This window comes from Fulmarus glacialis, unplaced genomic scaffold, assembly GCF_000690835.1.
Source record: "Fulmarus glacialis isolate BGI_N327 unplaced genomic scaffold, ASM69083v1 scaffold21656, whole genome shotgun sequence".
NCBI classification, from domain to species: domain Eukaryota; kingdom Metazoa; phylum Chordata; class Aves; order Procellariiformes; family Procellariidae; genus Fulmarus; species Fulmarus glacialis.
In genome coordinates, this window is record NW_009220281.1 from 18,600 (window position 1) to 30,313 (window position 11,714).

Below are 11,714 nucleotides of genomic sequence, written 5' to 3' on the forward strand. Positions count from 1 at the left end.
AAGTACATATCTATCACATGCTGTTATTGTTTTATGGCTCAGAATAACCTCTGCCCTTTTGATGCATTGTGCAGAGTATATTGCTGTCCCTGCTAGAGAGGGCAGCAGAAGGAGGAATTTTTACTGACAACCAGCGAGTCAGCCAGTTAGCCGTGAAGAAAGCTTTTAATCTGTAGAACTGTAAACAAGAGAAGATTTCCCTTTCTCCCCAAGTAAATCTTGTGCTTGCTTTTAAAGTCACATAAGAAATACCTTTAGAGATTCAATTAAATTGATCTCAGTACTTTTTTAGAACTGTAGCTTGCCTAAAGGGGATAAAAACCCTTTCCTATTGTATGCTGTAAAACCTGGAAGAGCTTTGAAGTCTTCAGAAGGTATTACAAAACACTTGTTGAGTAGTACTGTACGCTGGGATCTTTCATTTGCCCTTACTGTGTTGGACTTGACATGTTTGATTTCTTAACCAGTTCTCACTGATGAACAAGGTGAACACCACCTAAATGTCAGCACAAAAGCGTCACTGAAGTCAGAGAGAAACAGGGAAGCACTTTCATCAAAGTATATATTAAAAGCTTGCTGTGTAAGTTTGCTGTTTTGTATAGATCTTTGTTACCACCACCAAGAATTTTTACAGTGTCTAACAAATCAAATATAAGCACCATGGAGGCAGCTGACACACAGATCAGATGTTGGTGGCCAAAATTAGACTTGGCAGGCAATGAGGACTTTATTAACAGTATCTTTGTGTGCATTTTAAGATTTAGTATTAAGTAGATTTTGTTTTGCAGGTGATGGGGAAAGTGCCAACCGTTTCTATTAACAAAACAGAAGGCTGCCACATCTACCTCAGTGAGGAATCATTAGATTGTGAGATTGTGAGTGCCAAGTCATCCGAGATGAACATCCTCATCCCCCAAGATGGTGATTATGTGAGTGAGATATTTTTAAAGCTTTCCTCCCCCTTCCCCACTAGTCTTGGTAGCTAATAGCATTTAAACTGCTAGGAAAGAAACTAACATACCACACATATTACATCACCAAAAAACGATCCAAAACAATTGAATTTCTATGTACTGATATCTCAGCTATCAGTACAGGAAGCACTCCTTATTTTCTGGGGCACAAAGTAATTTCAAAGATCAGACATGACATTATTTCTTTCCATTTTGATAGATAATGGCTTCATCTCCTGTCCATTTAATTTTCTTTTTTAATATGTAAACATAATCTCCCAAAGAAGCTCACCACACAAGAGCAGTCAAGCCTGAAGATGATGATGCTAAAACTAAGATAAATATAATATTACAGATTAAATAATACAGTATAGTATACTTAGTTTTTTCTAAAGCTGTCGATACATGGGTAGCATCTGTAGTACTTTCTATTATTTTCAACATATGTCCTTAAAAGCCACTTAAACATGTGCATTTTCCCAGCTCCTTTTCTGTTCTAGTAAGATTTTCATATTATGCCCAACAGCATTTCTAGTAAAGTCAGGCTCTGTCACTTCACACACTAGCAAGCGATCATGCAGGCAAAGCATACTTGTAATAGTTTCCTCAACAGAGCAGCGTTGAAATTGCACTGAATGGCCATAGACAGAACTTAAATTTCTCGTAAATCTTTTGGGCTGGAATTTTGTATGGTAGAGGGGTTTAGGCTTTATAAAAGAAAACATGTAACAAGAGAATTCCCATGTTCTACATTTCCAAAAGTGACTGCTGGATGCCCAGCTTCAGATAACTAAAACGGGAATGATTTTCAGTGGGTGCATATTCACCTACTTCTTAAAAAAAAAAAAAGGTCCTTTTGATCAGTCTCATCTCAAATCACCGTATCATCTGAAATTACTGGCTATCAAAACACCTATTTGAGGTCCAAATGAAAAAACCCTTCTCTTCACATCTCATTTTGTTTACTGGGAACAGAGAAAGACCCAACAACATCTCCCATCCTTTCACCAAATATACAGAATGGAAGGAGACTTTGACGTTTTGCTTCAGTTTGTGTATCCCACAAGGGATGCTGAATCTTTTGAAGTGTATCACACTTAAAATTATAGGTTTTTTTTTTTATTTTATTCTTCCATATTGTAATATTGCTTTCGTCCTTAAAATTAGTCTCCACGCTAAATCTCCACATCTAAATCCTTTGTACTGTCTTCCAACCCAGACACTGTTGGAATCTAAAGTAATTTCTGACATGAGGCTTATTTACTTAGTTGTTCCAAATAATGGTGTGAGAGGGATTATTGCAAAATAGTACCATACCAAGGCTATTTGAAACGGGGTAGCAATAAGGCTTTTTCCTGTGTGGCATTGTAAAATAGCTTCCTAGGGTAATGAAGAAGGCTTCTCTCTAATCCTGGCATGTCTGAGCTATCAATGCTTTCTCAGTCATGTAGCACTAATAGTATTCCACCAGTTTTCATGAGGTATCCACTGTTTATTTAACCATCATTGTTGCTTTTGTTTCTTACCAGAAAGAATTTCCGGTTCCTGAACAGTTCAAGACAGCATGGGATGGATCTAAGTTGGTCACTGAACCTGCAGAGATTGTGGGTTAACTTCCTAACGCCATACAGCACTTGCTGACCGTGACCAGACCACAGCCAGCATAAACAAAGCAGTAATGTAAAGAACTAGAAGTAGCAGTAGTTTATACTGCTGTGATAGGCCTTCAAGCATTAGCTCTGCATGCTAGAAACAATAACACATCTGGCACGCTTTTGTTAGGCATCCCAGTGTTTTTCACGTTTCCACACAGTTTGCCTTCACATACAATTTTAATTCTAAATTATGTCATGTGAATGTAATGGATTAAAACCCCCAGTCTCCAGTCACATCATTGGTTTGAAATACTGTATACATTAAGCCAAAATACTGCATGATACACTTTGTTATCATCTTGCTTCAGTGCATTCCTTTTTTTGTTTCTGCTAATCAAAAACAGCATTAAGACTTTAAGATGTTTATTTTTACCTATTAAGCAGTTCCTGTATGATGCAGTAAAAATGTATCCCTAGAAAGTATGCAGTTCCTTGTAGTTCTGTGGCAATCATAGTGGGTTTTGTTTTAAACATGCAAAAAAGGACAACTTTCAGCAATACATTTTGCTAAGAGAAGATTAAAAAAATCTGGTATTTTAATCAAACACTTTTCTAATATGTATATTTAGAAGATTACTGTGTTTTCTGTGAGGTAAGATTTTATTATGGTCCACAGACTTGCTGTTGCCCTGTCATTTCTTGCAAATGAGTAATTCTTTCTAAGCTAAAGCCTCATCTAAGCTAAAACCTTGCAGCAAATCACTTGAAGGTTTTTTGCTCCTTGGATTTCTTTTTTTCTTTTTTTTTTTTTTTTGTGAGACAATCTCTCATTCTTTAAAATTTCACATTGTATCTTGCATCCTATTCAGAAAACTGAGAGAGGCATATATGTCAGATACCAGCTAGTTTCCTTACTAATAATGTTCCTTTAAAATATTGCTATTGTAGCTCATACCTATTAAAAATATCTTCCTGTTTCTTCCCAGCATTTGTAGGACTTACTCAATTTCAAATATGTCCACAAAGCAAAGCCATAGATTTATGTCATACTAATTCTGAGCCCAAATAAAGGGGTAATTTCTTTTTCCAGTAATTAGCCATTTGATTCTACTTTATAGTCCCTATTGTACATGCTTTTTTAACAAAGGTGGAGTGTTGTATACATTTGTACTATTTCAGCACATAGTACGAATAAAATTTTAAAAATTTTAAAAGTCAGCTTATGTTTTTGATCACTTGTAATACTTTGTAACAGTGAAATCACAGTGAGATGCTTGCAGAGCTAGTTACAAGCTAAATTTTGTGCCTAATTTACCTTGAAAGTACATTAATTCTTGAGGGTTTTTAAGTATATCTTTGATTGTAAACCCTACACAATACAACCAGTAGTGCTCATTCCGTAAGGTTTTGCTATCTGATGTTTAATCTATGTGTATAATGTGTTTGCTTTAATACATACCATTTTTTCAACAGTAAACTTCTTATGAAATAAAAAGGAAAATGTACTTGTTTAAATACAAAGTTGTTCAGAGCTTGCTCCATTGCAGTTTGTCCTATGTGCTTTCTCCTTCTTCAATGCTGTTTCAAAAGCTTGATCGAGAAAAAGTAGCTCCTCCTCCCATTTCATTAAATATTATCACTTTTGCTACCATAATCTACCTGACAGTGAATAGTGGGTATTCTGCATGCTAGCAGATAAATCTGAAGTTTCTTGCATATAATTTCAGTGACAGCCAGAGAATTGTGCTTTTCATGACTCTCACTTCTAGGTACACCTGTATCTTCCAGAGATTATGTCGATTATGATCATGACCTGGTGCAAGTTTATATGGTTTGCCTTCTGTTTTTAGCTTTTCCCATTGATTCCCTGTATGGCTTTGGATGTGCCCCTTCTGTCTTAACAAACCACAAGCAGTCCACTCCATATTTCACTTGGATGTGCTTCTTATCTGAAAAATGGGCATCACATACTTGTCATGATAAAAGGATTGTTGAAGGATTGTTTAATCCTTAAATCATAATCATAATTTGTTCCATAAAATAATCTCATTCTGGAGCATTCTGACCTAAAATACTGACTCTTGTTTTCATCCAGCATCAAATAGGGATCGAGTCATTACGCAGCAACAGGAAGCCACTCAATCCTTTGGAGGTACGATACAAAACAAGTATCAAATGCTTGATGATAAACAGAAAGCAGCAAGAAATCACTACACAGACAAATTATTTTAGTTCCTCCTAGGGATTTAACTCCCCCCTCCAAAACAAACTCTGTGAAGGCTGGTCTGATTCTTCTTTTAAACATTTGAAAGCAAACGCTCTTGTGGCTAGACCTTCTCTCTAACACTCATGTTCCTGCAACATGCAAGACCCAAGTACATTTTTCTGATGGGTTTCTTAACAGGAAGAACTCTTACACAGTAACAGTGTGTGCCTGACAGTCTGAACACACCTGAGAACTTTGTCAGAGGCCAGAGGTTTAAAAGATAAGCAAGAAGGCGTTGCATGGACAGACCCAAAGTAATTGCTTCAACTGGAGAAAAGGCTAACAAGTCCATGCATTATTGGACACCAGAAGAATTGGAGACAGACTTTTTAAATATGCAAATAGCTTTTATCTGGTACTCTTAGTAAGCCACATGACAAAAAATCTATAACCAGCTTTTGTCAGTTCTGATCCTCATAAAAAATACTTGTCATACATTTCCAGTAGGTTGGACTGTTCTTTCCCTGCAACCTGTCTTTAACTTCAAAAATACAAAGGAGTGCTAAATAAACAAAATAAATCCAAGGTTCTGATTCTACCCTACATGAATTTGTGTACAATTAAAGGTTAAAAACTAATTTTTTGAAAAATCAAGTATATCTTGAGATAGAAATAGTCAACAAGCTGCAGAACGATGATTTGATGAATCATCCCAACCACGATCGGTTGTGTCCACCAAGTCTTCAGCAGCAAGCTTGATCTATGTTTAATGGTTGACTCCAGCAAGGAATGAATTGCTAAATGCTGAGCATTCCTAAGGTCCTATTGATCATTTCTTTTTACTGCATGCTATCACAAAAGATACGCCCCTTGATTTCAGCTCCACACTAAAATTGTGGTTATGCTTTAAATCAGTGCACCTGTCAAAACAGAAAACAGTGCATTTGGTGCATATATTGATATGGAACAAATGTGTATGGTGTAATTAGCCAGTTCATTTTTATAAACCTGCATAGGTCAAATATTCACTAGTGTAGGTGCTGTCAATCAGCCAGTAAAATACATGTAAAAGAGAAGGAGATTTTTTACTAAGTATCCAGATGTAAAAAGCTTTTTTCCTATGAAAAGCTTGAACAGATCTCATATTTTCTTAAATAGAACCTCTGTAAAAGTACTCATGAAGTACTCTGTACGAGTACCTCATGAAATTCAGCAAGGGGAACTGCAAAGTCCTGCACCTGGGTAACAACCACCCCATGCACCGGTATATGCTGGGGGCTGCCCAACTGGAGAGCAGCTTGGCAGAAAAGGGCCTGGGAGTCCTTGTGGACACCAAGTTGAACATGAGCCAGTGATGTGCCCCTGCGGCAAAGGCGGCTGATGGTATCTTGGGCTGCATAAGGAAGAGCATTGCCAGCAGGTTGAGGGAGGTGATCCTTCCCCTCCGCTCAGCACTGGTGAGGCCACATCTGGAGTGCTGTGTCCAGTTCTGGGCTCCCCAGAACCAGAAAGGCATGGACATATTGGAGAGAGTCCAGCAAAGGGCCACAAAGATGATGAAGGGACTGGAGCATCTCTTCCAGGGGGAAAGGTTGAGAGAGCTGGGGCTGTTCAGCCTGGAGAAGAGAAGGCTCAGGGGAGATCTCCTAATGTATATAAATACCTGAAGGGAGAGTGCAAAGAGGACAGAGCCAGGCTCTCCTCAGTGGTGCTCAGTGACAGGACCAGAGGCAATGGGCACAAACTGAAACACAGGAGGTTCCCTCTGAACACCAGGAAACACTTTTTCACTGTGCGAGTAACTGAGCACAGGCACAGGTTGGCCAGAGAGGTGGTGGAGCCTCCATCCTTGGAGACATTCAAAAGCTGCATGGACATGGTCCTGGGCAACCGGCTGTAGGTGGCCCTGCTTGAGCAGGGGGGTTGGACCAGATGACCTCCGGTGATCCTTCCCCTCCGCTCAGCACTGGTGAGGCCACATCTGGAGTGCTGTGTCCAGTTCTGGGCTCCCCAGAACAAGAAAGGCATGGACATATTGGAGAGAGTCCAGCAAAGGGCCACAAAGATGATGAAGGGACTGGAGCATCTCTTCCAGGGGGAAAGGTTGAGAGAGCTGGGGCTGTTCAGCCTGGAGAAGAGAAGGCTCAGGGGAGATCTCCTAATGTATATAAATACCTGAAGGGAGAGTGCAAAGAGGACAGAGCCAGGCTCTGCTCAGTGGGGCTCAGTGACAGGACCAGAGGCAATGGGCACAAACTGAAACACAGGAGGTTCCCTCTGAACACCAGGAAACACTTTTTCACTGTGCGAGTAACTGAGCACAGGCACAGGTTGGCCAGAGAGGTGGTGGAGCCTCCATCCTTGGAGACATTCAAAAGCTGCATGGACATGGTCCTGGGCAACCGGCTGTAGGTGGCCCTGCTTGAGCAGGGGGGTTGGACCAGATGACCTCCAGAGGTCCCTGCCAACCTCAACGCTCCTGGGATTCTGTGATACTTGCTTAGTTATTTAGAATATTGGTTACTAAGAATTAGTGGCAATTAGAAGCATTGAGGTAGTGACTCCATGTATCCACCAGATGGCAGAAAACAGCTGAGGCCCAGGCCCTCGCAAGCTCTTGCTGTTAATGAAAAAACGCTGGACTACAGATTTACAAAGGACGCATATAATGTATGTCGAAGAACTCGTAAATTCTACTCTCTAAAAGTCCCTGTAACAACATTTAAAGATCACTTTGATTTTGAAATTATCATCTTGGTAAAAGGAGAAGGTTTGATTGGGATGAACAAGGAAGAAGAAAAAACAACTACTTGTTACCAACGATTAATTTGATCTTTTGGTTTTTTGAACACTGCTAAGCATATCTCCATTAAAAGCACATTTAAAAAAAAATACCTGATTGAAATTCAAAGTGAAATTTAGCAGAGCTATTGAAGATAAAGAAGTAAGTAATTTCAGGTCTGCATTTGAAAACCAGAAATCTTTTCAATGTCCTAGGGAATTAGGCACTTGCTAAGGCTTCCCAGTGCCATAGTTATTACTCAGACAAACCATTCTTGTTCTTACTCTTTTCTGAGTCCTCAAAGTATCCGGATCTGCATGAGTGCCTTCAATATATATATATATGCATGTTCATAAACTTGTGCATCACATTTCTTTCCCAGAGATCAAGCATTTCTCCATTTGAAATCCTTTAGGGGCTCAACTCAGTATGCACCCTTAGTGCACTCTCCTGATGTGCTGTTCAGCTGAGTTCCTTCTAAAATGTGGAAGCAGCTGCCTCCAGACAAATGGAGGTAATGTTCACTCGATTACACGATATGCTAGCAAGCACAGCAGTTACCAAGAACATACAAGACAGATTCAGTTCCCCTGCTGGAAGTGATCTAGGCCCACTGCTGCGAAAATATTGCCCAGAAGTAGCTACTGCCCTCAGAAGGTGCCTATAAACAGCCTCCTGACATATGAAATAGTCATTAGATAAAAATCATAAATAACACTCCCCAAGCAATGGGGGAAAACAAGAACCTGCTCCCTCTTTATGGCTGAAATAATCCTGAAAAATCTTTTTGGGTGCCAATTTTTTTAGAAGAACAGAGAACACTCCCTACTCCACCACCCAAAACTCAGTGGTGATCTTCTAGGCTTAACCCTGCTTCCCTAGGTCTTGCTACATGCCAAGGACCCACCTGATCACCACGAACCACCAAAACCTCTTCTTCTCCAAACCCCTAGTTCCAGTGCTGTTTCAATGGAGGCACACTCATATTTCCTCTCTGGGAACACTAAAGAATGTGATAGGGAATTAGGTAACTGGTAAGGCTTCTGAGTGCCACACTCCTGCGTAAAGCTGTTTTCTCGTTAGTCTTCATTCAAACCAGGTCAAGGTAAAAGGCAAATAAAGGTATTTACACACAACTCCCAAAACAGGCAGTACTAAACAAGCAACCACACTAAAAATCTATGTACCCTAAGATAAAAGTGGAAAAGTCCCTTTTTTCCTCCAGCTGATTTGCTATGGCCTTTTTATCAACTGTGACCACTAGGATTCTGTTTTCTGTCTGTATTACACTTGAAGTTGCATCTATTAGAAAGAAAATGCCTCTCAGTGGAACATGATAGCTTTTAGAGCCAATCTCTCCTTCAAAATCCTCAGATTGACGAGACAGATTAGTTTCAGAATGAAAGGCTAAATTGATTTCATTTGGGAGAGAGTTGTGCCATTTTTCTACACTGAAATACATAATGTTTTAGTTTATACTTATGTAAATGCATACATTTGGTTTTTGGCTCAAGTTTCATGTTCTGTACCTGGCTGCTTGCCCCAACAAGGGGTAAAGTTCTCACTCTTTGGTGACTCAAGTCTGCATGTTTCAGTAATGAAGGATCTCTTTAACCAACATTTGCATTTAATTTCACTCTGTACATGAATATACATACTTGATACAAATGTCTAAATAGCATGAATATATGTAGGCTGCTTGGGCACAACAACAATTAACCACGTTGGAATGACAAGAGGTTGCTGTTGATTAATGTCCAACAACTCTCATCCAAGGACTCTTTAATAGAGCTCCTATTACTAGAACACTTCAGCATGATGCAGGAGACGTGATCTGCATACCCCAAGCAAAAGAAGGAATTGAACTTCAGTTCCATACATCCACATGAATGCTTCAGCAATTCCTTGGGTTTAAAAATTGTTAGAACCCTGCCTTCAAAAGAAGATGCTAGAATGCGTATCAAAAATGAGCAAAGATACATCTCTGTACCTCAGTGAGATTTACAGCAGGCCAGTGCTCTACTACTTCCTATTGACTATAAAAGATTCCCCATTCAAGAGTGACAGATTGGGCTTTTCAGCATTACCTTAAAGAGCTTAAGATGGGATTCCAGATTCTCCTTAAACCTTAACTATCGCAGTATCAGCTTTTAGGTGCTTACCTCCCTCTTTTGATCTACTTCAAAACATTTCCTCTTGCCTAAATCTCATTTCTAAAGAGGAGGATATTTAACTGCCAAGGCATTCAACCACTTATTTTCGTCAACTGGTACAATGAACTACCCAAGATTATCTCCCTTTCTGACTCTGCTCACAAGAGAAAGCCAACTAAAGTAGGGAGAAATCAGTGCTGCAGAAGACTGGAAGTACTCCCATAACATGTGCGGCAATCTGACACAGCAATGAAACAAGACCCTTTGTCATCGAAAGCTTAAGCTGTGAGTTCCCCACCTCTGGCAAGCCCTGTTGCTACAGCATCTCTATCATATGCATCCCAGAATAGAATAATCTGAATGCTTACAGAATTTGTGGGTCTTTTGTGGGTTATTTTTTTAAGGCAGAAGAATGGAAAACTAGTAACTGAAAAATTCGGGAATGAGGAAATACGACATTGTCTCTGTTACTTGTTACTCCCCTTCTCTCTTCTCCATTTCACCTTGACTACCCAGCATAATCACATAGTGAGTTCTAACTGGTTAAGCCTGTGTAATGCTATTGGTGATCTAAAATTTACATGTGACTGACAGCATTATATGAAGCCTGTGAGATCTTGTAATTGTACCTTAAGATCTGATCTGGCTTGCAAAACCTGTGGCCGCACACACACAAGAGGAAGGAAAAAAAAAAAGGCCTGACACTGTTTGGTCCTGCAGGGTTTGTGGTGAAAATCCAATTTAAAAAAAAAATTAAATAGACTGTAGCTGATGAAGGAAGAAGTAAAATATTATAAAGGAAGAAGCTCTGTTATGTTACTTTTACTGTCAATTTTCCAAGCTAGTTTTTCTATTAGGAGTTAATAGCTGGTTTAAGACCATGTTTTCTTCAACCACTTGTCTGTCTACCTTCCTTTCTTTCTTTAATTCTTCATAGTCCTTCCTAATCATGCTAAAACTTGCTGTTTCCCAAATCATTTACCCATATTGATTTCACCCAAGTCTATGTTACAAAACACATGCCAGTGTAATTAGAACCGTATCTACCTAAATGAGTGCCAGCACCTAACATTAACTGCATTTAATTAAGATGGTATGGGTTATTTGCTAAGCACTTTGTCAATTCACCTCAGCTTGTCTGTATGAGAGATTCACCCCACAGAACCTACTTCAGTTTTTAAATGAGTTAGGGTTTCATGGGAAAATAATGTTTTAGTTTAGTCTAACATTAGTCTAACATCTCTGTTTTAGTCTAACATAGAGAGGGAGAAACTTCTGGTTTTTTCAGCTGTGCTATTTGCCATGTTAAAAATGGGAAACACTCCATGTTTACAGTATATATTACTAGTTCATTCAGTATGGAGCTATGTTAACATCTCTGTTATATAGAACTTGTGGTCTAGTTGAGATGCTTAATAGTACACAGGAACCTTAAACATTAAAAATTAATTTGGAGAGCTGTGTTTAAACTTTCTGTAGGGCTCCTGGTTCTTTGTTCAGCGTTTTTGCACAGGAAGAACATGAGTGTGATAGGGGAAAAGATGAAAAAGGGGAGATGGAAAAGAAAGCAACATTTAGACAACAAAATAAAGTTGTAGAAACATACAAGAGCAGTTTAACACCCTTTCTCTCTCTGAACAATTTCAACCCACTTCCTATTAGCAAAGAGAAAGTGTTTAGAAAGTTGCTAGAGGTCAGAAACAACAGCTGTGATCGCAGGTGGCAGTAGGCGGAAAGACAGAGGGCTGTCCAGCTGCACCTGCTCAGAAGCAAGGCAATGCCTTATTCCTCAGTTGGCGTTACGGGCTCGTCTACCACAGCCTTAAGAGTAACGCATCTGGGCCAAAGTCAGAAGTCAGCTGAAGGGACAGAGGGAGAAGTTCAGCTCTGCCCCCGCAGCGTGCCTTGCCAAGCACTTTCGGAGGGGAGCGTTACGGAAACAAAGCCGCGCACAGAAGATGGAGTCTCCCTTTCCTACAGCACAACGTGCTGCAAGTGACCCCACCGCCCGAGGCCCGCTTTCAC

The 11,714-nt window shown here is 39.7% G+C and overlaps 1 protein-coding gene across 1 annotated transcript in view; it reads left to right on the forward strand.

The window, feature by feature from the left end:
- Window positions 1–3,484, forward strand: part of CAP2 (CAP, adenylate cyclase-associated protein, 2 (yeast)) — a gene marked incomplete at its 5' end in the record, with an annotated part of 21,105 nt that extends 17,621 nt beyond the window's left edge. The window contains 2 exons of the mRNA XM_009580715.1: window positions 789–929; window positions 2,483–3,484. Of these exons, the coding sequence (XP_009579010.1) occupies window positions 789–929; window positions 2,483–2,566 (225 nt within the window). The remainder of the gene's footprint in view (window positions 1–788; window positions 930–2,482) is intronic.
- Window positions 3,485–11,714: the final 8,230 nt, after the last annotated feature.